Source organism: Larimichthys crocea, chromosome XXIV (genome assembly GCF_000972845.2).
Source record: "Larimichthys crocea isolate SSNF chromosome XXIV, L_crocea_2.0, whole genome shotgun sequence".
Lineage (NCBI taxonomy): Eukaryota > Metazoa > Chordata > Actinopteri > Sciaenidae > Larimichthys > Larimichthys crocea.
In genome coordinates, this window is record NC_040034.1 from 9,661,890 (window position 1) to 9,687,438 (window position 25,549).

A 25,549-nucleotide genomic window follows, 5' to 3' on the forward strand; every position below is an offset into this window, starting at 1 on the left:
GTGACAAGGTGGGAGTAGCAGAGAGTTTGTTTTTCAACACTGAATATGATTCACAATCAGGGAGGTGTGAATTTCTAAAAGAAGAGCAGAAAGAGACATTAAACTAAGAGCTTTACTTACTTGAAACAAAATCCAGAATTTACACAGCAAATTATAGACAGTAAAGCAGCATTTCATGTGTAATTATACAGGCTCTAATAAGTGTGAAGTGGAATTGCGATGGCAGACGAAATGCATGAATATTAAAAACAAAACAGGATTTATTAAGTCTACCGCCCTCAGTGAGAAATGAAAACAGATGCCTCTCTTCTTTCATGCCCTTCTCATTGTCTCAGCTGATTAAATTCGCATTAGAGGCCGGTCAGCGGGGCAGCTGGAGAGCAGAATTTGTCCACGTCCTTGCAGCTTCAACTCCACTTAAAATGATGCAAAGCTCTTCTAATGTTACAACCAGATGCCAGCGTACGTCTGCTGGCATTCAGTGTGTGTTTGTTACATTTTTAACAGGAATGAGAGATGACTTAAAAATAAAGGTGAAATGATGCAGCACTTTGATATATGAATCGAACTGATGGTGCATAGTTTGAGCTACTTAAATGCTGCAGGAAGACTGAGCTCTCGCAATCCGTGTCTCCAGCTTCCCTGCTGAGTTGAGGCTGCTAATTCAATAACACGAAGGATTTAACTCCTCTATTTACAGTGGGAATAGCTGCTAATGTATCTGAGAGGATTACTGATCTCTGAATCATTAACCAGATTACCATTTATAATTCATACTGACTGGAAAGATGAAACTGATTCAGGATCATCGTCATTCGGGCTGAGACGGGTGCCAGTGTGTGAAGGTGAACTAGAGCTGAGGCTTTACTTTTGTTGCGCCCGGGGAAAAAAAAAAGATGTGGAAGTGAAGCGATGGCCAGAGCTTTGCTGAACAGGAAATGGATGCTTGTAGGAAGAGGGAAGTGGTCTTCTAGCTACTATGCCAGCATTGCCAGCCAGTGTGTATATTTCTACTGCAGGAATGCTTTCATGCACTTAAGCTTTGTGGTGCACATGTAACACACACATGTTGCCTTTGGAGCATCTATCTTGGCAAGAGATTTGGCTCAGCTGACTCACAGGGATGGCGGAGACGTGCAACGTGGACCCCCGGAGGCCCGAGCCAACGCTGACAAGATTACAGGCTATTGGATTGAATGTAATTTTGTGCTCACGGGACCTGCAGTTAAGGTCCATGGAGGATTTGAAAGAACATTCTCCAGGCTTTAAACACAGAGTGGGGTTTATGGAAATTTAGTCCCACTTACACACTAGAGTTCAAATTAAGATGAAGGCATGAAGTGACGAGCTACAGTATATAGTGAACCTAAAGTAGTGCAGGTCAGCAGTTTAAACATTGTCGTCCAACAGTCTATACTATAGAATATATAGACTACCACTATAGCTATTTCTTCTAATTGTCATTATTTTTTTTTTCTCTGTGTTAATGTTTGTTTGATTCTTGTTTAGTTTGTTTGCCTCTTAGGGCCTCTAAAAGTCTTTTAAATTAAACAATTTGAGCAGGAAAAATCATCTTTGGTTCATGTGATCACACCTCACATTCACACTGAGGCCATGAGGTGTCACAAGTAGACATCTTCAGCCAAAATGGTTAGGAACCTTTAGGTTTAACTCTTCTTTTTGTCTGTGGTAAGTGGTCATAGTTCCACCTTAATTCCAAAAAAGGTCTGGACGCTACAGTGTAAAACATAAATAAAAACAGAATGCAAATCCCTTCTAAATTATATTCAATTGAATGCAGTACAAAAACAAAATATTTAATGTTAGATATAGATATTTAAACTTAATTTTTCATCATCTTTTGGAAATGTGTCCTCATGCTGATTTTGAAGGATCTTTTTTTTTTTTTTTTTTTAATGTATGTCCTAAACAGCGTCCCAACTTTTTTTTGGAATCTGGGTTGTAGGAACTTTATAATGTACTCTTGATGTTAGATGGCAGTTATTTTTATCTCTATCAGGACACCTTGTCTTATATTCACTTGCGCACAGTAGAGTATGTCAACACTAGTGCTGAGCTCACTTTCAACTCCAGTGAATAAACACAGTACAATTTTCTGGATATTTTATCGCAGCGGGTGGAACATTTGTCTGGGAATAAATATTTGCCAACAGCTCTCTTCAGTGATAGCTAAGACTGGTAATTAAAAGCCACTGATGTTATTAATGAGATTTAATCTCCGTGTACAGTAGACTGAGTGAGGTAAGACCTTCAGTGATATTTCTTACATAATTATCAGACAGCTGTAAACTATACTGTACATGTATCCAGAGGACATGGATTTGTAGAAATGTGTGAGACAACACGTAAAGGACCCAGACAGGCTTTAGCAGACACATGCAGAGCCAATAAAGAAACAAAAAGATCACATACTGCACATTCTCATCCACCTCATTTATGATTCGGTGTGCTGTCTTCATTTCTGAGTAATCAATGATCACACATGATTATCTTCTAAATGGCTTACCTTACGATTCACGCCACACAAAATGCGTATAATAATAGCTACATCTAAATTTGACTGGTGATTTAAAATCAAAGGATTTTTATGTCGGCTTTGCATTACTGGATCTATTTAAAGGAGCTGAAACATTAAGGACTACAGCAGAGATTAAGACAGACAGTGAGGGAGTGAGGGGATGATTATTGTCGTGTGTTAGCTACACTTGGACACGGGCAGTAAGAGAGACCTGTGCTGATATCTTACATGACTCTGGAAGAGGATGCAGAGATAGGAAGATCTGGAAAAGGGTCATCACTGGGAGAGAACACAGCAACAGGAAAAAAATGCAGTTACACACGCATGCTGATATGTTTAACCTGGAGGTTATTGTTCACTGCAGTTCAAATCAAAGGCATGCATTAGGTTCACGTATACATTACCTGCGCAGGCCTGCGTCTATCTGACCCTCCTCGGTGATGAGCTCTGCCTCGCTCTGTGCGATTCTCATGGCTAACTCCCTGTCTCTTCTCTCCTGCTCTAATATGGTGGTGCGTTGGGCCTGCTCCTCACGCTCCAGAGCCAGCTGAACCTCCAGCTCCGCCTGTATACACACACAAACACAAACACATCATCTTTTAGTGTGACTTTATAAAATCTATGTAAACCTACATCCTGTCTAAACACTTGCCCTCTGTGCCAGATCCTTTACAACAATCAGAGCTCTGTTGTGTACCCAAACCTGATTAGACATGTTTATCCAGTTTGTAGTGTGCTAATAAAGCCTTCCTGGTCGTTTGTCTAGACACAACAATCAGTAGAAACATTTCTTAAGGGTCTGACCCAGATTCAAACTCCATCTCCAACATATCCATCTCCTGTCTCCTCATATTAAGCCACTAATGAAGTCCACAATGGATACTTTTCTCTGAGGATCTTTAAATATGAATGGCTCTCCAGTTAAAAATATATTATTCATACTATAAGACTGTCTATTCAGCAGTGTGTGACACATGGCTGGGATGATGCATGGGGACCGAAACTCAAAATTGTGATGGCTTCAGTATAAAACTTAAGCTGCTTCTACGTACAGCAGATAGTGCAGACACCCATGAATTAAGCCCAAAATTGATTTATTACACAGATTTATCAATTCAGAAGCAGGTATTTTATGCTAAACCCCGAAATCTCTCTTGGTATACTTCATCTTTACTAAAAAAAAAAAAGTCAAATCAAATGTATTGTTTGCAAAATAAATGAGATGCAGCCCTTACTCATATTTCTACTCGGAGGAAAGACATAAAAACAGCTTACAGAAGCTGCAGAAGTTGTTCATGCTCTCACATATTCATCAAACCACTGTAATGAATGATACGGATCACACATTGGAATGCCTCAAGAGAGGGGTGTTCCCCTTTAAGAAAATAAATACTGCAGAGTTGAAGACTGGATGGTGTGCAGTAAATAAGGTTAGGTTGAAAGACATCGAGATCCAAAGTTTGAAGGGAACAGTACACAGTGCCAGACTAACCTTTGACATGGCAGAAAATAGCAAAGAGCACAATAGATCGGAGTCACAGCAGACACCCTGAGAGAGCTTTCAGCTTTAGGAGCTGCGGATAAACAAACTTTGCAAAGTCTCCTGAGACATGCGGCTCATGACAGCCTGGTGTCAACTGTCGCTACTAGAAAGAAAAAAAAAATGACAGCATGCAAATGTACAACTGGCCTCGGGTGAATAAAAAGTTTTAGAGGTGCAAAAATGTGTGATACATGTGTAACAGATGGATGAATGGATGGTTAGGAAAGGTGAGATGAAAAGTCAGGCAGAGATGGATAAAAGGTGACAAAGTGTGGATGATAATGATAACACAGGAGAATGCACAGAGGGATGAAGTACTTGAAGAAGAGAAACCCGGCACAAAGTGGACTCATCAATCAAGACCCTGAAGACAACCCTCGGGGAATCTGACCAGTGTCATGACCCGGGCTGTTGCCATGGGAGACCAGGGAGCTAAAGAATGTTTCACAGAGGGGAGAGCAGGCGAGGTCTGCCACTGAGAGGAAACACTAGAAACCCATCGTATCATTTTTTTCCTCCGGTGCTCATTACCTACAAAACACACATACTTTACACTGCGTCCTTGAAAGCCATGGGATTCATTTGTAAAGTTACTATGGTATCTTCAAGTTAAATTATGGGTATGCCGTTGCTGTGAAAACATTCTCGTTGTGTTCGATGCTTATTAAAAAAGTTACAGCCCATGTTTGCTCACTGTTTGACTTCAGAGATTGATTTTCCTGCAACATAATGTATCGCAGGTCCTGAATGCAAAGCTGGCAACAAACGATTCTGAAGTCTCTGGAGCTTCCTTTAACTCCCCACTTCAATTACTGTGTAACTAATGATCATCATGTATTTTCCCTGTCAGTTAATATTCTGATTATATCGATTAACCTTTTTGATCTATAAAAAAGATTTCAGTGAAAAACTTTGTTGAGTCCCAAACGAAAAGAAAATAATTGTTGCATCTTAAATGTCAATGTTCTATATACAATCACACACTTTGAAACACATATTTCATTGTTTGAACTTGTTGTAAACCCAGTACATCGCTCAGTTTATGTGTTCAACATGAAAATAATAATGAATAATCACTCAGTTTTCTAGAAATACTGCATATTATACTGTAGAAACTGACACAATGGAGGACCTGCTCAGTGTAGGATTAGGAAACCATCCTTAAATGTGATTAATAATGGTTGCAGCAGTGCATGAGACAGAAAGAAGAAGTTCAGAAAAGTCTGCAGGAAGTCATGAAAAGCTAAAAAAAAAGTGTTTACAGTAAGCACAATGTGATATTCAAATGGTAGTTTTCAGGGATTTTCCAAGGTCAAACCTAAATTTCTGCCCCGAGTACAACAATAAATGGAAAAATATAACAATCCAAACCTGTATCACTTTCTCTTCCTCCTCCCTCTTTTTTCTATCCTCCTCCTCCTGCTTCCTCTTCAGCTCCATCTCTGCTTTCCTAAAATGTTTGGAGAAAGTACAAATTTAAAACTTTCAAACCGTTTACATTGCACCCCCTAACATTTGTACAGATAATCCGCCATCACTTACAGTCTTCTCTCCTCTTCTTCCTGTTTGCGTCGTTGCTCCTCCTTCTCCCTCCTCTTCTTCTCTTTCTCCATCTCCTCCTCGATGTGCTTCAGCCTCTCACCCTCTTCCTCCTCCTGCTTCTTCTTTTGCATCGAGGAGAGCAGCTGCTCCGAGCGTTTCACCAGCCCCTGGTACTCTGTGTCAATCTCTTTCCAGGTCATCACTGTGGCCTACGGGGTTCGGGAGAATGAATCAGGACGACAGATCATGGTCACAAAATAAAGAAATACTTTCTGTTCAATCAGTTGAATGCTATGAGCTGGTTACACCATTACTACAAGGTATTTATTATTAAAAAAACAGATGAGATTCCTTCAGAATAGATAAGGCCTGGCTGTTCTCAAGTTTGTTTTAATGAAATTTCGTCCTTTGCCAACTTTCTGTCAGGTGAGAGAATATATTTGAGAAGTGACACCAAGTGCACTTATGCCATGACTTGGCAAACACTCCACTATCACAATGGCACAACCTTCCCATGTGGCAACAAGGGAATACACTGACTGACACTGTGTCTGTCACTTGCACACAGGAGCCACAAGGCTCAATTCCCCACTATACTTGTCAGACAATCAGCAGGCGGAGAAGAGGTCACGTATTGTGAAGATTCATTAGAGTCAGTCTATAACGGTGACTTGGGGAGGGAAGATGACAAGGTCTTGTCCCTGACGTATGGTGGTCTGAATGACAGCCATTGGCATCTCATGCATTATTCACGCGGCGACGCCTTGCCAGGAGCAATTTCTAAGCACCATGAGTGTCAACAGTGGGGCTGCTAATAGGCTAACAGAGGAATATAGGAGAGGTGGAGAGGCTGATTGTGGTAGCGGGGAGAGGCAGGGTCAGGTGTCACGGGTGCCTCGTGTGTCAATTAGGATATCTCAAGGGACCTATGAGCACTCTAATCATACCTGTTGACTGCAAACAGGTAACAGAGTGTTGGTGTCTGGATAGCATGTGGAAGCATTTGTGATGACTTGCTGTACCTACAGGGTCCAATAAGATGTGTGTTTATTGCACAGGGAGAGCTGGGATTTCACTAACCAAGGTTGATAATTTAGCAAAGCAGCCTCACTAAATTATAGAGGATTTCTTCTTCAGCTAGCTCTTCTTTTTATCCTAAGGTGATTGGAAATATTGATTCTCAGAGAGGGAATGAGAAAAGGGCACAGCACGTTTAGTAAAGGGCATAGCGAATAACATGAGAGTGGAGGTGTTGGAGAACTACAGGTGTGAATGTAAAGAACCGCATAAATCAGAGGCAGTCACGCTGAGAGAAATCTTCCTTTGATAGACACAAGAGCAAAATGTTTCAGCAGCATACTAAAGCGATAATATTCAGATGAAGGAGGTGGAGACGGTCAGGCCTGCTCGATGACCCATCAATGACTCACCTTTATCTTTGCTGACAGAGCATCTATGGCGGCGGCCAGCTCCTGAACCTGTTTGGCCATCTCCTGCTTGCCCTCCTTCAGCCCGTTCACCACCTCGTTGAACCGCTCAATGTGTTTCTTCAGGTTTCGGACCTTCACCATACCATCGATGCTGTGAGAGGAGGGAAAAATGCAAACCAACACTTGAATATGTAAAAAAAGTTAGTTTGTATCATTCAAAAACATGACAATAAGCGTGACTGAGACACAATGAAAAACATATACATCTTCCTTGTCCTGTGTGCTTGTGTTAATATTCAGTTATGTTAATATTCAGTTAAGTGTTATATTATATAAGACCAAAAATATGTCCTGATCAAAATTCCTGTCTTTTCTCTTCCTGTAAAACATTAAACATTTTTTTTGAGGACTCACCTTGAACTCACGGGCTAAACATAAAATATTTAACATTCTATACATACATATATTAAATTATTTGGGATGACAAGCTACTGTAACTTCACCCGTCATATAAAATCACACTCTGACTGTTGGGGGTCATAGTAGCTACCAGAGCAACAACATGGATCAGAGGAGTGTGTTTGGCAAAAACTTTGTTTACAGTACAGTTCCAAGAGAGAGAGGTTATGTTTTAATTTATTCATTTCCCCCTGCAGCTTCTGGCTGTAATGTGGCTGAGGGAGGTATGGGTGGAGGTTGGCAGTCCTGTATCACTCTGTATTTCCTGACCACATATTCTGCATCACCATTTTACTGTTAGGAATAACACCCTTCATAATGTGTGTATGCTGGTATAAAACATTTCCCCATGCATCCACGCACCTCCTGCCACTGACAATAAAAATCTGATTCTGATCTAAAAACCCATCATCTGGATGGCTGCTTTTACCAGAGCCATTTTTCAAAAATGCAACCCAATACAGCAAGACATGTGGCATCTCCTAAGCCAGTACAGTGAGAGATCATTTCTCTACAGATGACTTTCTAGATTGATTTGAACTCTAAATGCACAATGTGGGAAAGCCATCAAAACCCGCCAAGCGTGAATCAGTTTAAATAAAAAGCACACAGAGAGTACAGGGTGAAACAAAATAATAAGAGAGCAAAGAGGCATAGACAGATAGAAAGATGGTAAAAATGATACACGTGTGTCAGTCTGTGTGTGTGTTTAGTACAAGAACCAGAAGGACACTCACCGTGGCTTATGCTTCTTCTTACACAACCACATGCGGACAGTCTTCTGAATCTTAATGCAGGCCAAAGCTCTGTACCTCATCTTGTTCCGAACTGTTGGAAGAGAAAAAAAGTGGATTCAAGCAAAGATGTATAAAAGTACTTTTAGTGGCTGAGGGATTAGGTTGCTGATTATGAACCGCAACCTCTCGCTCTTTTTATTTCCTAACATTTCTCTATTATGTCTCTCTAACAAAGTTCCAAAAACACTTAAAATATGACACGCATATGCATCTGCACGACTTTAGACTTGAAATCAATTCTTAACTCTCATATCATTTGCATACTTATTTGTTCTTTGGTGCATGAAGATGCTCTCATGGAAATAGCTGAGCAATAGTGAAAACTATCAGGCACACGAAGCTGCTTAGAGTGCTTAAACTTTGTATCAGATGTACGGTCGTGATGGCAAATATTTTGTTGTTTATTATGGAGCCATAAAAAATTATAACCCACTATAAAAAAACTTTAACTTAACAGATAACTGTCAGAAAGGTATGAAAAAACATACATGTAAAGTTAAATAGCAAAGCTATGTATACATTGCTATAATGGGTACTATTGATCAAGCATGCACATAAATAAGTAGTGCAGAATATCGTGTATACATTTCATGCTCTCTCACATACACTCTGTGATAATAAGGTGAAATGTTGAAGGAAATGAATGACCAGAACCAGGGCCGTAAAAGTCACTTATACAAGAAACGTGTGGTGTAGCAGAGGCTGTGTTCTTTTATGACTCTAGTGTAATTTCATTTCATGCTTTTAAACAAATAAACAGAAGGCCGCCTGCACTTTGTTATATGGTGGAAATCGATAACTTAACACAGAGTGTAATGGTTCAAGAAACTGCTTTTAGAGCACTATTCCATATTGCCAGGGGCTGCTGCTTTCAATATTCAGAATGAATGAAAAAATGTGAAATATGATTTAGTACAGCTATCAAGCTGAGTAATAAACTTTGAGGAAATGACAAAGCATCTTATAGTCATTCATTGGAAAGTAAAACAGCTTAACTAAGAAAAATAAGTTCAACTTCAATTATTCATTTTTTGATTCATTTGCAGTTTTTCTATAGAAGTCTCAGGTGATGTGGCTGATTGTCCAATATGGGGACAGAAGTGGTTTTATTACTCGTGTTAGAAAGGACTGAGTCAGGCCAAGTGCCACATAGCACCATGATGACAGACACACAACTACTAAAATCTAAAAAAAATGTAAGATATATCACGACATTGTGATAAATTATCTCAATCCTAAAAGACAAAAAATAATTCAGACTGGAAAAATGACAATCTTAATCATTGCTACACTGCAGACGCTTTTATTCAGGACCGAGTTTCACATCACATCTTCTGTTGTTTAGTGGATTCAACCTACGTTTGATGACAGACAGGCTGCACCACTGGACCTTCTTCCAGAGGCTGAACACCAACCACGTGTTGACTTTCTTCAGCAGTTCTGCGAGGTGGTCTGGATCAGACTTCATGATCTGATCAAACTCAGCAAACTGATGCACACACACAGGCACAAAAAGACAAATTAAGCTATGATCCTTGTAGTTTAAGACAGATATCTGTGTTCTCTAGAGTTGTGCATGACCTATGTGTACCTTTCCAGGGCGGAAGAACACTTTGGTCAGTCCAAACTTGAAGTCATTGTCATTTAGTCCCAGAGCTCTGAACAAAGCCTACAGAGCAGAGACACAGCAACATTAAGAATGTAGGGCATTTGACTGCGAGTGACTAATGAGTTTCCAGAGAAAACAGTGTTGCCGTAGGATTCACCCGTAATTTATCTTATATTTAAAGACATTAGCTAAATATTTAAACCTAACAAGACCCTTTGGATTTCTCCAGTAAAGGAGAAAACTATTTGATTTATATGATCCCACCTTGCAGAAGAGTCGTGGATTCAGGCGTGTGAGCCTGGCAGGCATGAACTGTTTATACATGTTGTAGAGCTCATGGAAGGGGGCTCGGGAGGGGAAGCCGCCCTGCATCAGGTCCAACACAGACACCATTCCTAATCAAGAAAAAAAGAATATTAAAGAGAAACGTGATTGCCTGAAGAATGACATTAAAATGTAAAATGAGCATTACTGAAGGTGTAATTTAGACACATCACTGTCTAACGTACTGTATGAGTTTGCGTGTGCATGCCCAATAGAGCTACATCTATGAAAAAACAATGTTAGTTTAACGTCATTATAATCACTTCTGCAAGGATTAGCAGTATGATTCAATATCAAAATACATAGCTATGCACTGTTAACTTTGTCTTCCATCATAGTCTGTACCTCAAGTAGATCATTTAATCTGTCATGGCAGTTACACATCAAATTATATTAAAAGTACATTTTCTTTCATTTCATCTTGAGTATGTCAAATTTATATATTATGTATTCATATATGGTAAAACATTTCAGTATTGTTGCCCCATCTGTATTGACCAATTATAGAGCTACATTGGGTGAATGTATCTTTAATATATTCATGATCGTGTGTTTTTGGATCAACCTGAGCACTGCAGCTGTGACAGAATCAGAGCTCCTTCGAACTGGTGGCTGACCATCTTCAGGTTGGGTTTTACACATCGGATGAAACTTGAGCCCTATGCACACAAAGAGTGATCAGGAAAAGTGACCTGTCTCTGCACACTACTACTCAGTTTGTCTGCTATCTTTGCATGTGGATAACAACATATATGTAGAAGCAGTTATGTAATAAGATAACAGACTCAACATAAATGTTGTTACTGGTTAATACTGAACAGGAAAGCAAAAAACAGAAAATGAAACCAACATATAATCACTCACAGTACTGCGAAGCTTTTCCAGCAGCAGGTTCAGTTGGGTCTGTGACAAAAAAGAAATGTTTAATGATTTGTTTTTGTTGTTTGTGATGGCGATAGCCCAGACAGATGAAATTTCAAATGAAGCTGCAGTGACACATCCTCGACACAGGTGAGAGAAGGGAATGGCCACAGTGAACAGTCATGCAAGGACAAAGGGAAAGCAAATGTATAGCATCTCTCGACAATACGCCAATTCAAAGCGCTTTAGATATAAAAGGATATAAAAGGCTTTAAGGCAAGATACAGAAGAAACCCAATGTAATTTCATTTAAATGCATTAAGTAACATAGAAGATTAAAATAAAATAAAACAGAAAATTACAGTGTAAGATATGAAAATAGGTCTAAGTCTTCAACCGAGAGTTGAATCAGAGTTTGGAGTTTGTTCCAGATGTGAAGGAGCATAAAAACTGAATGCTGCTTCTCCTTGTTTAGTTTTGACTCTGGGGACAGACAATGTGAGAGGCTTCATAGCGGAGCAGCAGATCAGAAATGTGTCTTGGCCCTACAGCATTCTGTACTTTATAAACCAAAAGCAGAATTTTAAAGCCAGTGTAAAGATCTGAGAACTGGACTGATCGTGATCCAGCCTCATGGTTAGGGTCAGAACTGTGTCAGCCGCAGCTTTTTAGAGTTACAGTTTAAGTAGTCGAGCCTACTAAAGATAAAGGTATGAACAAGTTTTTGTAAAATGAAGTTTAGTGAGTCCATGACCACACCATAATTTTCCAGGTCGGTTTGTGGTCTGAACCTAATTCGAGAACATTTTGGCCCAATCACTGACTTGTTTGATGCACTTTCTCAGTGCTTGTATGGGGCCATAGTCACCTAGTGAAGTTATATACCTGTAGTGTTGTCAGGACTGAAATACTAAGTAGATAGTACTAAGATTGAAACCTTTCCATTCTGTGTTTAAGTGGTTGTCATTTAGGACCTTAACAAGTGCAGTCTCTGTGCTGTAGTGTGGACAAAATCCTGACTGTAACACATCAAAACTATCGTTTAGGGCTAGGAATGTGTTAATCTGTTGAAAAACAGCCCTTCGACAAATTTTACATTTTGAAAATGGGTCTACAGCTGTTTCTTAGTGAGTTGTCTAAATTTTTATTTTTACAGTGGCTCAATCACTACAGTTTTCATGTCCTGTGGGATAAAGGCTGAGGGAAGAGGTGTTGACCATTTGCAGAAGATCTCAAAAAAAAAGAAAAAAGAAAGACAATTATGCCAATATGTTTCAAACTGTAGAAAATAAAGACAACTAGTGTCATAACGCCATATAAAACTTCACAGCTAGAAAAGACTTTAAGAAACATCTTTGTACTTGAGTTCAGCTATGGTGCATTAGTAATGGAAGCAAATAAGCTACATTTCTGACAAAGAGACTTCAAAATAAGACTGGAGTTGGATTTTTGGTTGCTGTTGAAATATAAGACATGCGGCTGAACGTTGTGTGTACTTCTGAATAACTTAACACGCTTTTGTGTGTTTTTTTTCTTCTTTTCTTGTTTTGTTTTCACTCCGTCTCTTTTCTAACCCCTCTCTATTATACCTCAAGCTCACTTTATCCAGCTTTTTCCACCAAGGAAGGCTTTCTCAGGGGGAAGAGGAAGGAGACTGGAAGAAATCTAAGAAAAGGGGGACTCAGTAAGGAGGAAAATGAGGGATGGGAAGAAGAGTGGAAAGGTGAAAAGTGACAGAACAGGTCTAGAGATTTGATTAGAAAAGTCTGAAAAGAAGCTAAACAGATAAAAGAGTATTGTGAACTATTTAACAACAAAAACAGTACGTTTAATAAACAACAAAAGACATTAGAGTCTATAATATCATAAAGTATTGTAGCATCATGTGCAGCAGCAAGAGGATTCTTCGTTACTATAAAAGAATGATATATATTTGGTTATAATAGTGACATTTAATTTGATCAAAATTTTTATTCTCTAGTATTCAGGTCTAGCAAAAATGACAAACTCTTAACAGCCGTTCTGACCTTGAACTTGTTGCCGACGCTGATGAAACCCAGTTTGCCCGCCTTCTGTTTGGAGTCCTTGGTGGTGTTGGAGTTCTCGAACAACTCTCGAACAAATTTGTCTTTCGATTCACACACTAAACTCTCCAAAGACATGTGGAGGGCATCATTATTCTTCTCCACAAACCGAGTCTGTAGACACACACACACACACAAATGCATAAATGTATGTAATGACAGACTTTTATACAGACTCACAGCATACAACACACATCACCACAGCAACCTAAGAATAAAGCAGTGTACTATTGTGACATTTGTATGAGAGTGATACATGTGTTGGAGCTAGAATGGTTAGTCATTAATTGTTGAGTTGATTAACAGAGTATCAGTCGGCTACGATTTTGATTATCAATTAATAGTTTAAGTCATTTTTAGTTTTGTGAGCGGATGGAAAGACTTCAAACATAAATTGTAATTGGCATTTTCTGACATTTTACAGATCAAGCAAATAATAGATTAATGGCAAATATAATCAAAAGAATAATCATTTTTGCAGGTTTAACATGTACATACTGGATTTTGTGATTACTACCAAAGCCCTGTAATAAGATCTGTGTTGAGATTTACTGTTTCATAGCAGACTGCTCCAGCAAAGTGCCTGATGATAAAGCCCTCGTCATCCCGGAGGTTCCTGTGAATGGTCAACTTCGACTTCCTGGGAACCTAAGTGGGAAAGGACGAAAGCAAATCAAATTTAATGACAGTGCAAAAACACATATATATTGATTTCCTTCTGATTCAATGCATCACCATCTCTACAGCAGAATCTCATTCATCCACACCACTATTGAATGAGGGTGGCTGGTTTGGAGAATGAAACATTTGGATCAATGAAGTGCAGTGAAATCCAGCTCAAGTAATTATGAAATAAATACAGACATATTTTTTACAAACTCTGCACAGGGTAATTCTGTTATTTAATGTGTTTAATTGCCTGGATTCACAAGGAAATAATAACTGCACACAGATGAGATATATTTCTTAAATGCCACATTCATCTTATCTGGCTCATGTGTTATAAAGGACATTTCAACATTTCTAGGCCTAATTTGTTTCATCAGTGAAACGGGCTGCAATACATTATCCTTAATATGTGAAAACTGTATAGCAGAAATGTTTACTACACTACAAGCACTTGAGATTAAGATTAATGTATTTCATCTGATCAAATGTATAGACTAGTCTTTTTTTGAGTAATAACTCTCCCTGCAGTAGAACGAGGCTGCAGCCAGCCACCTCTAATCTTGAGCTCGGTGTCAAGGCTACAGTTTTTCCTACACTAAAAGGATTTCATGCTTGCAGAGAGACAAACAATAGCAACAATGACAAGAGAGAGAGGGAGGGACTGGGACTGTGTGTCATTCACAAAACTACTGTTACAAACAGGCAGAGTAAAAATTATCACAATGATAAAACCGGTGTGCAGTGCTCACAAAAGAACCTAATATACAACAAATAATAGGAGAATACTGGAGAGAAAGGAAAGGCAGAAGAATGAGAGAGAGACATAATAAAAAAAGATAGAGGGAGGGAGAGGGAGAGAGAGAGCACAGCTTAAGAGGTCTCACCGTCAGTCTGAAGTGATCTTTATGCTTGCTATGAACAGCCAGTGCAAAGTGTTGGTCGCTGGGCTGAGGGAGACGGTTCTCTTCATCCAAAATATCCAGGACTCCTACCAGCTTTGCTTCCACGAGGTCTGGAAACAAGAATTATATGTGTATCAACATCAACATTATGATTCAAGTCTAGATGACTATAATGTACAGAGAAGCATACGTATGTAAAGTAATATCCCAATGCTTCAGATGCCAGCTGACAAAAACTGAAATATGTCTTCTTAACGTGTACAAACAAATGACAATGTTTCCAATCCGCAAGTTTCATCTAATGCTTATAGACATTTTTAAAAGGACAATAACAAAATACATAAATCCTGACAAAGGTAGGAAGGGGTGAGGTGGGAATTATAGCGGCCATTGTGATGACGAAGTTAAAAAATGAGCATTTAGTCTGGTTATTACATTTATTGGAAATTTCCTCTGTTTACTGTTTCTGGATATGAATATTCAAAGCACAAAACATGTTCATTAGGATGCTCATTTAGCCATATATCTGAATTATTCATACGCAATGCCTGTGTTTGGAGTATAATCTAATAGCCAAGGACCTCGGAAAAAAAGATACATTTGCATGAACAAGCACCTGTGCATAAATCCCGGAGATTGATGAGTGAATTAATGGCCAACCCAAACGGTCATTTGCAAGTCATAAATGTTATTCACGGCTGTCAGTTAACCTCGCACCTGAATAATCACAGCCTTTGAAATACAAATCAAACTGCTTCACCTTGATACACTGACTACTTCATCCCATTAATTCGAGGATTCATTCTAGGACAGAGAACAAAAATAAGGGGGCATTATTTCTACGGATTCTCATTGCACTAAAAGAGGACATAAAACCCACAAATACTCATTACGCTTGCTCCCTTCACACACACGGATATGCCAGCTCCTTGGATAATGAGAAGTTGGTATTTTTGTCCCCCTGACAGGTGTATTGTCGCTGCTCTGACGTGTATGCACGAGGAATGGCCCAAATGAATGCCATGTCAGTGAGCTGATGTTACGCTTGAACCAACCCTCAGTACATTTGCGGTGTGTGGGTTCAACATGGACTGCCACATCTCTGTCAGTCATCTTGTATTTTGCAGCACAAGTCCTTAAAGGCAACACTTCATCTTAATGATGTCGCTGAGTGTCACTCTGTGGTCCTATTTTCACTTCTGAAGATCACCCGAGGTACAGATGCATGTAGATATCAATATACATACTCCTACACATGTATATTGGCATTTTAAACCTGCTCGAGTCAGACCTGAATTATGTTTTTTACTTTTTTTGTACTGAGTCGTTATTTTTTATTTTTAACAGTGTCATTTTGCAGGGAGAATTTACATCATAAACACTTACCTATGCAGTCCTGGTTGTCAACATAACGCACTTCATTCACTCCCAGCCCTTCCCTTTGATACAGCTCTTGCTCCTGCACAGACATGAAAAACAACTGTATAAGCAGCATTCTGAAAATTGGTTGTTACATTTTTCTGAGTGGCTTCAGAACATCATCCAGCTCAAAAAAACCCCAACAAAAAACAAAAAAAGCTCCTGTCAACACACAATTCAGATAATGAGAAAGAGGCCTAAACCAGAATGGTGGCCGACTAATTGGAGACCTTGGAAGAGAATAACGTTAAGAGATCACAGGAGAGAAACAAGCTTCATCACTGTCCCTTGAGAAATTAGCATTCTAATGAGAGAAGCGCAGGAGAGACGGGGGGAGAAATATAAGTGAGAAAAACAGAGACTAGAAAGACAGAGAAGCTTAGTGTGCCAACCACTTCCTCCTGGCTCGTGAAAGAGTCAGTTTAGTTTGGCTTGTGAGTGACAGTGGCAAGTTTGAATACGCCAAATCACATTACGCCGCTCACCCACCTCTTTCAGAATACGCTCGTTGAAGAACTGCTGTAGTTTCTCATTGCAGTAGTTGATACAGAACTGCTCAAAGCTGTTATGTTCAAAATACTCTAAGAGGGGGGAAAAAAACAGAAGAAGCAGAAAAAAAATATGTATTTCAATTAATTTTCTAAAATGAAATTTTTTGCAAAGCCTGTGTTAATTATGGCAGCCGGGGGGAAATTAATTCTCCACTATGAGCCCTGGTAATGAAGTGTGTGTATGCATTAGGGTGCCTATATTAAGAAACAAGCGGCGCCTCTTTAGTAGACTGAATTTTAAACAACCGATGGAAAAGAGGTGCCACTTACACGGCAATATGCATATTCTCATGCATATTGCTCATATGACTCATATTTTCATGTTATATTACTCATATTAGTCATAGTTTGTCTGTAAATTTACAAAGCAATCATGCATTATACTAGATACTACTTTATTGAACACTAACTGCATTTTATTACCAAACCCAGCGATGTCCAACACCCCGATGAAGTTGGAGGAAGTCTCGAAGGGGAAACACTGGTTTACTCGCGTGACCACATGATCGAAGAGGCGGCTGTACACTGCCTTGGCCAAGGCATCCCGGGCATTGTTCGCTTGTTCCACCTTTAGAGGTACCCTGGAGGGAAACACAAAGTGGGACAGTGAGAGATAGTCCGAAACTGGGACGTGCTATTCTCTTATTAAGCCTCTCTCTCTCTCTCTCTCTCTCTCTGTCTCTTTTTTTTATCTAATCAACCCAATTTTCATCTGGCAGCAAAAGTTTTAGGTTTGTTGATGTGACACTTTTTGCTGCATAGTGCCGTTCCCCTTCTGATCTCCATATCCTGGCTTGGCAATCGTTTTCAAATGAGGGTTTCCAAATCAGAGACGAGGCATTAAAACTAAAGTATGAACCTTGAACTCTACTAGACTCCCTAATGGCGCTTTAACACAATTTATTTTTAAATTATTTAAAGGGGTTGACGAAGTGCAGTTCCACAGTGACCCATAGTTCAACTGAGCTGCGCCAGCTGGGACGAAGGTGAATTTGAAATGAAAAGGTCTGTCGTTTGCTATGACAGATCGTTACCCACTTTTTTCTTTGATATTCCAACTGCCCTGGATGCATAATAAAAAAGGAAAAACCCTCATCCATTTCAAACAGGAACAGTCCTCTTATGCTGAGGTTAACATTGTCTATTAAACCAGAGAAGAGCAGTCTTAGTCTTAGAGAACAGTCATCTCAGTGACGGGCATTTTTTATCCATTGCAATGTTTCATATCCACACTAGTTAGAGACTCAGTCATGCCTGATACCGTCACGCCAACCACCCCCTCTGTAACCCCCAACCTCCCAGGGGTAGATCTGTCTGGGGCTTAATAACAAAGCCAGGCCCCCTTTGCTCCACCTGCTCCCCAGACACCGGGCCTTTACTGTACTGCAGCCATGCTCCCCTGCCTCTTCAGATACAGGCTGCATTATTTATGTGGAGAAAACACTTCCAGGCCAGGCCAGCATCTGGCCCTCCTGAAATATTAATCTATCAAACCTGGCCTTATCGCTCAAACACCACATCACCACCAAGAGCAGTGCCAATACTGCACCACATGCATTCATATAGAAATACTTAAAAAATCCCTTTACATATGTACTCTGTCCCCTTTTCACTGAAGTTTGGTGTGCGTGATTTGGCAGTGGTGTTTAGTGGAATAAGTAATAGTAACACATCATAATACTTTTTATAATAAGGCCATAAAGGGTTTAATTCAATGCCAGGATTTAATCTCAACGTCTTGCACGATGAAGACATCTTAATACTCTGCAGGATACCACGGATAAGTACGGCAACAACTGCCTCTGTCTGTATCAATTAAATTCTAGTTGGTTAATCTCTGTCTCAGCTTGTTAGCTAACTTCAGACTTACCACTCAACCCTTAACTCAGAGAAACAACAACGATTACTTCTTAAAGAAGCTAAGAGGATCAGTTTCCCCAAAAACATTTTCAAAATAAGTTGCAAAGAGTCAACAATCCTTCAATGAGCGCTGTTGTTCTCACTTGATAACTGTTCCTTTGGCGCCCCCTGCTGTTGTCAGCATGATTCTGGTTGTGAGGCTGACACGCAAATCATCCTGGTCCAGGCCCAGTAGATCGGCACAGTACTCCAGACACTGGCCTGACTGATTCTTCAGGACGCAACCACCTGAAATAGACACACAAGCCTTATGCATCCTACTTTACTCTGAAAGTAGTTCATACCTTTCCCTTTTGTATCGGTATACTTAATTTATCCACAGAGATGTTGATTGTAGAGACAAAAAGAGAAAGTGAGAAGATGGATGTTGGTTACCAACAGACGTTCTGTCTGTCTGTCTGTTTGAGACTAAAAAGTTTTGATATTCAAGGACAGTGGACTTATAATTCAATACTTTATATTGATCTACAGGATGTACTATTCACTATATTGAAAAAAATGACATTTAGTGCATAAAAGATTTTATATTGAAAGTTTTAATTTCACTGTAGAGGAGGACTTTTACTTTTTTTTTGAAAAGTCTATTTCTTTCTTTAAAAAATAGAAGATGAAGACCTTGATGGTTCCCCCTACTTACCACCCAAAGTCAGAAAAGGACAGGGAAAAGGACAGTACAATGACACAACTAAAGGAAGTGCACTAAAATACACTTCTGTTCTCAAGAAAGTCCTTGCTAGTATGAAAACATTCTCATAATCTCACAGATTATTCTACAAACTATTTGTAATAACAGCATATGTATAACCTGAGGAGCTCCCGGTTTCTTCAAAGTCAATGTTGCCCAGATGCAGAACGCCAGCAACCACCCTGAACAGGTCCAGCTTCTCTGTGTCGTCCAGACCAATCCTCTTCATGGCCTCGCACATCCTGTTGAAGTCACCCTGGTCGTCAAGAAGGGGGTCCTTCAGAGCACCAATCTTTAGGTGCTACAAACCACATGAGTTAGTCAGAAAAGGTCGATATCAGAAGAAAAACAGTGTGTGAGAATTCAATTCAGATCACGATTTACTCAAACGAGAAGAAATTCATGGCAATTCATACATTCTCAAACGAGAAGAAATTCATGGCCATAGAGCATGTATGCTCTATGGTTGAGCAATTTCATTAAATTCTCCTTAAGTATGCTCTATGGTTGAGCAATTTCATTAAATTCTCCTTAAATATTGAGTAAATCTGATTCTAACTTGAATTAGAGGGAATCCAACAGCCCATGCTAAACTATAGAAGCCACATGTTCACTGTAACATGGATTTGCACTTAAAACAAACCAAAATATTTGACATTAATGTGTCAAAACAGCCTTCACCCATAGCACACAGCAAGCACACCATCCTATGAACTAAAGCTGTTCTGCTACAGTAGCCGTGTCTCCAAATGTCTGTATTTAAACAATTAAAGAAAACTAGATTCAATGTAATACCTAGCAATATCTAGGGATGATAAAAACAGAATAATAATAATGAACAATAACTGCACAATTACTGATTCTATGTTCCTGATTATACTGTAAGACAAGAAGAACATTGTATTATTTGTAAAAATGTATTAATTGCACTTTCATGTGTTGTATTAAAAAACTGTGAGCCTTCAAAATAAATGTCAGTCTTTAACAACAAAACATGAATTGCAAATTATGGAAAATATACAATAATTGTGCAGCGCTGCATTGAATGAAAAAGCTGAATAAGCAAAGACCCTTTGTATTTTTCTATCTAAGCACCACCCCAAACCTGGCAGACACATGCAGAGGAAGGGGAAGCATGCACTCTTATTTCCTGTTTGCACTACAAACAGCAGCATGTAAAACCTGAGAGTCTCAGTGTTTGCTTTTGGAAAAATACAGGATAAAGAGCAGGCAGCACAAAAGCCCTGATAAGAAAGGAAAGATCACCTTATTGTCCTGTATAACACGGACACGTGGAAGAACAGACAATTAATGAATTAGCAACAAATGAATAACACAGTGTACTTACAACCACACAGCTTACAGTGTTTCCATCATTACTGTTGTTGATTTTTTTTAACATATAGAGTTTTATCCGCACTTAAGATTCAATATTTCAAGAGGAAATTACAAGTTACATTTTGAAAGATGAACATATAGGGCTATAAAAGCTGAACTGGTGGGGTAACAAGGACACTGAAGCACTGCTAATTTAACACCAGCTGCCCATGAACTTCTAAAAATTGATCAGTATGATTACAATATTTCAATGCAAAAGCTGAAGAATGAGTGAATTTCGAGTGAACAAATTTCAATTGTCGCACTTCTCTTAACAAACCAAGCTAAATAAACACATTATGTGTAAATCCATTAGGGGGGCCTGAAAGCGACTCCTTTGTTTATCTCACCTGATTTTCCTCAAACTTTGATTAACATTAAAAAAAGATATTATTCTATCTTAGAAAACAAGAAGTGAAATGAACGTGTATAATTAGTCCCTGAGAGAGCAGCATGTCACACTTATTCTTCTAACTGTTTCATGATATTAATTACACATCTCCTGCAGGCTTTGCAGTGCAGCTCAACAAGGCACTGGTTCTTATTCATGTCATACATAATTCATATAACACATAGGCCTGAACTCATTTCTTGGAATGCATATCATGTCATGTTTGCGGTTGATTTCTTTGAACGTAGTCTGGGATTTGCTTTCAGTCCAGGCTTTATGGCACAGGACTGTTGTATTTCAATATATTCTTTGCCTTTGCTCCTTGACGTATAATATGCTACCACACAGTAAACAGATTTAAAGTGTGCAAAGCAATCATGTATTATATTAGAGCGACTAAACCAGAAAAGAATGAGACATTACCTCAGGACTCTTGCGATTCTGCATGATTTGTTTATCGGAGTCCTTACTGGCAAAGTATCTAGTGCTTCCTCGGTTCAGGTACTGCAACAGAAAAAAAACAAAAAAAAAACGCTTTGAAACATTTAAACATAATTAGTACATTGATCAATTAAATCCAGACATGGTATAAATGTATTTCACTTGTAGTGGCAAACCTACTGGGGGATATTGTATATTGTATTGATTTTCATCATCTAAAAGATTTACTTTGCTGTCTTCCAATATTGCTCCACAGCTGACTAGTAGTGAATTGCATGAAGTAATTGCCTCTGTTGATGTGGGTGTCACCTCAGGGACCTGATATAATGACACCATGATAAACATCTAAAGAAACAGCTTGAGCTGCTTGTTGTTCTGTTAAGTGTTGTTTCGTAGAAGAAAACAAAAGACCGGGGTAAGCACCTTTATGCTTTCTGACTTTGATTTTGCTGAGTTGATAATTGCATCCAAAAGGGAAAGCATTCAATTGTGTGTAATATTTTGTTAGTAAGGGGATTTTGTGTTCACTTGGGAGGACCCCTTGATATCACTAAATATGTGTCTCAGCTCATATCTCATGTGACATCTAGTGGGCTTCTACAGAACTGCTGACCAATGTGTTCCCTAATGTAATAACAATAAAAAACACAGTAAAGTCCTTTGAATTACATAAAAAAACAGCTCAAACTGCTGATTTCTGTCTTACAGTTCCTCAGTTTTCACATTTCACTTTAAAAGTATGCAACATGTTCTTTTCCTGAGACCCTGGTGTCTGCCTTAGCCCACTGACCCTGAAGCTGTCTGGTGAGTCCAGGTGCAGTTTCTTCTTTATGTCCTCTGAGGCCCCAGCGCACAGCCTGTAGAAGATGTGGTAGTTCCTCTCGTCGTTACTTTGCATGCAAATCCTCGACTTCTCTAGCAAGTAATGTGAGACGAATCCTCCCACGACTGCATTCTGGTCACGTGAAACGAGAATCAGATTTTAAAATTCCAGGTTCACACACAGCAATTTGTAGACCAACCTAGAATGTAATAAGTGACAATTTCTTTTACCTTCTCATTAAAGTGGATTTCCACAAACTTCCCAAAACGACTACTGTTGTTATTCCGGACTGTCTTTGCATTTCCAAAGGCCTCAAGAAGGGGATTTGCTGATATTTAAAACAGGAAAAAACGAATCAGGATCACACTCGATACAATACAAGATTGATAGTTTTTGGTTTGTTATTGTATTACCTTCTACAATTCTCTCATCAATATCTTGACCACTTCCATATGTTGTAGTGAGATATCTACAGAAGGGGGATAAAACTCAACAATGATGAAAATGTATAGTAAAACACCAGAAGATAAAACACTACTAGACGTCCAGTTAAAATGTCCAACTTCAGAGCAGATGTAAACTGTCGCTGTGTAGTTGGTGGTGGCCAGAGCCACCACAGCTTTATAATCACTCTTCAGAAACATGCAGGTGACATCACAGATACTACATGAATGCTTTATACAGTCTATGGCTCATACCTGAGAACAAACTTGGTGTTTTCAGTCTTTCCAGCACCGGATTCACCAGAAACTATGATGGACTGGCTCATCATGAGAACCTTCATGTCCCTGTAGGCTTTGTCAGCTAAGGCAGAAAAAAGGAATAACAATGTGACTCTGAAATAAACAGTACATTTCATATAAAGTATATATCATCCTAATTCTGCTGTAGCTATTTGATAACCAGTGGGCTCACAAAACAACAATGTGACTTCTCATATTTCTTTTTTTGTACTGCTTTATTTCCAACTCTGACCAAATTAAATTTTAATTGGAACACCTGGCACTATAATAATATACAATGTAAAGACACAATCCCTTTCATAAACTCTAAAGAAATGAACGTTTCCATTCAAGTTTGGCAAAAGATTATTTGGGGTTAACACCAAAGCCTCTTTAGAAAGTACCATGACATTAAATGTGTTTCAAATACAATCCTGTTGCTCTTCTTTAAGCAATAACTTAAAATGCATTACCTGCTTACTTAACCAGTGATCGGAGGGTGTGAGCTCTCACCTATAGCATAGACGTGAGGTGGCATCGTTCCCAGTGACTTTCCCTGGTACGACTTAATGCAGTCAGGACCATACAGTTTGGGAATGTCATAGTAAGGATTCACAGCTATCAAGATATTGGCCACATAAGTCTGGAAGAGACGTAAATACAGACATGATTAGAGTCACTGCATTAAGAGAAAGTCAATAAATGGCAGAAAAATACACATAAATTATTTAATAATGAGACAACAGAGGTGAAAACGAGCCCAGTATAAGCTGCTGAGACACACCTTTACTTGTCTCCCTGTCTTGCTTTTCCCATCTACCAGCTGTCCCTCATTTCCTAAGTGAGTGACTGGGATCAGGATAGGGTTTGCCAGTCCGACACTATGACCTTTTTCTAGCTTTCCTTCCCTCTTTACCACCTGGTACTTTTCCCCCAGGGTAACAAGGATAGGGATCCTTTCTCCTTCTGTCCTCCAACTTGTTACTGTATCTCCTTATGATGCAACTGGATAGTGATGACTTTAATTGCAGGAGCGCATATATAAAGGATTTATACTTGTACTAATGCTGACTCATGAAGAAGAAGAAGCAGACATACATAGATGTGGTCTTTAATGTACCGCACTCTGACATTGTTGAGAAGAGTGGCTTCGTTCAAGTACATGAGACAACCTGAAAAAACAGTAGAAAAAGCAAACAGCACAAATACAATGAAATTATTAGATAATACACCTGGGTTAAGGATATAAAAATAAAACGGCCAAGGGGGTATTGACTTACAGTTGTCATCTACATGTTTGTTGACATCATCCTCTGCTGGGAAGACTTGACTTATCGGAGCAAGAAAGGTCTGTAACATAAACAGTTTTTATTATTTTAACACTCATGCAATGCAATTTGCTTGTTCAAGTGGCACTGACTATTTGTTAATCCTTGCCAATATTATGTACAAGACTATTTACTTATTGCTCTTTGAAAAGTTCACCCAAAAAAAACAGACATATTAGACATAAAAAGCTAAGCAAGTATGCATAAACATGAATCATTCATCATGCTTAAAGATCACAGTAATGATGTTTGGTGTGACATGTTCCCAGGCTAAATTAGTTACTGATATTCTCACTCTATTGTCTAAGAGTCTGAGTTAATGGAAATAAACTCAATGGAACAAGCCGGCTGTGAGAGAAACAAGGGGAGACATGGCAGAGTAATGAATAATTTGGTGGGAGAGCAACCGGATCTGAACACCTGAGTGAGGAAGTGAGTCTATGCGGTGCATGTGTGTGGTAAAGAAGAGATGATGGTGGAGCTCTGTGCTAATCCTGTAGGGACCAATCATTTGATGTGATATTGTTAAAGCAGACAAATGACTGTATGGCTTACTTATAGTATAAAACATGTTCACTACACTACACTGCTTGTGTGTGTGGCCCCGTCTGTGCTATGATGCATGGTTTATTACCACGAACTGGCTGTAAGCATAAACAGAATCTGCTTTGTGCTTGTTACTGTGCCTTGGCTCAATCTGGACATGGCCATCTACAATAATAACCATGCCTAACCAATAGGACTGACAAAGAAGAAGAGACAGCCAGTCTGAGGGCTCGTATACTGAGCTCAGGCACTAATGAGCTCCACAGAGCAGTGAAAAAAAAAAAAAAAAGACACTCAATGGGCCTTTCATTCTGCTGCTGAGTGGGACAGAGTTTATGCCTTGCAATGAGTGATCATGAGCATCAAAAGTTCAGAGCTATTCCAAATGAGATTCATTTAGACTTTCTCCAGCTCAGTGCCGTACAACTTATGAGTCATTTAGTCTTAATATCAGTTGGGTATTATTATAATTGGCTTTAACACAGTACCAACATTAAAAATATTTTAAAAATCACCCAGCAAAAAGGATTCTGAATAATTGCGTGACTGTACCGCAATGCAACCACAGGGTTTTCTGACTGCATTGG

General features: G+C 39.1%; 1 protein-coding gene across 1 annotated transcript in view; it reads right to left on the reverse strand.

The window, feature by feature from the left end:
* Nucleotides 1–25,549, reverse strand: part of myo6b (myosin VIb) — a 35,409-nt gene that overhangs the window by 5,172 nt on the left and 4,688 nt on the right. Inside the window, exons 3-29 of the mRNA XM_019277430.2 lie at nt 24,369–24,438; nt 24,187–24,260; nt 23,602–23,731; nt 23,065–23,170; nt 22,780–22,835; nt 22,597–22,694; nt 22,334–22,498; nt 21,526–21,606; nt 19,455–19,635; nt 18,733–18,877; nt 17,153–17,310; nt 16,668–16,759; nt 16,146–16,218; nt 14,742–14,869; nt 13,741–13,836; nt 13,132–13,302; nt 11,108–11,146; nt 10,809–10,902; nt 10,184–10,314; nt 9,902–9,979; nt 9,670–9,799; nt 8,251–8,341; nt 7,055–7,205; nt 5,625–5,833; nt 5,454–5,532; nt 2,944–3,104; nt 2,768–2,818 (exon numbers count right to left, since the gene is read on the reverse strand). Of these exons, the coding sequence (XP_019132975.2) occupies nt 2,768–2,818; nt 2,944–3,104; nt 5,454–5,532; nt 5,625–5,833; nt 7,055–7,205; nt 8,251–8,341; nt 9,670–9,799; nt 9,902–9,979; nt 10,184–10,314; nt 10,809–10,902; nt 11,108–11,146; nt 13,132–13,302; nt 13,741–13,836; nt 14,742–14,869; nt 16,146–16,218; nt 16,668–16,759; nt 17,153–17,310; nt 18,733–18,877; nt 19,455–19,635; nt 21,526–21,606; nt 22,334–22,498; nt 22,597–22,694; nt 22,780–22,835; nt 23,065–23,170; nt 23,602–23,731; nt 24,187–24,260; nt 24,369–24,438 (3,038 nt within the window). The remainder of the gene's footprint in view (nt 1–2,767; nt 2,819–2,943; nt 3,105–5,453; nt 5,533–5,624; nt 5,834–7,054; nt 7,206–8,250; nt 8,342–9,669; nt 9,800–9,901; nt 9,980–10,183; nt 10,315–10,808; nt 10,903–11,107; nt 11,147–13,131; nt 13,303–13,740; nt 13,837–14,741; nt 14,870–16,145; nt 16,219–16,667; nt 16,760–17,152; nt 17,311–18,732; nt 18,878–19,454; nt 19,636–21,525; nt 21,607–22,333; nt 22,499–22,596; nt 22,695–22,779; nt 22,836–23,064; nt 23,171–23,601; nt 23,732–24,186; nt 24,261–24,368; nt 24,439–25,549) is intronic.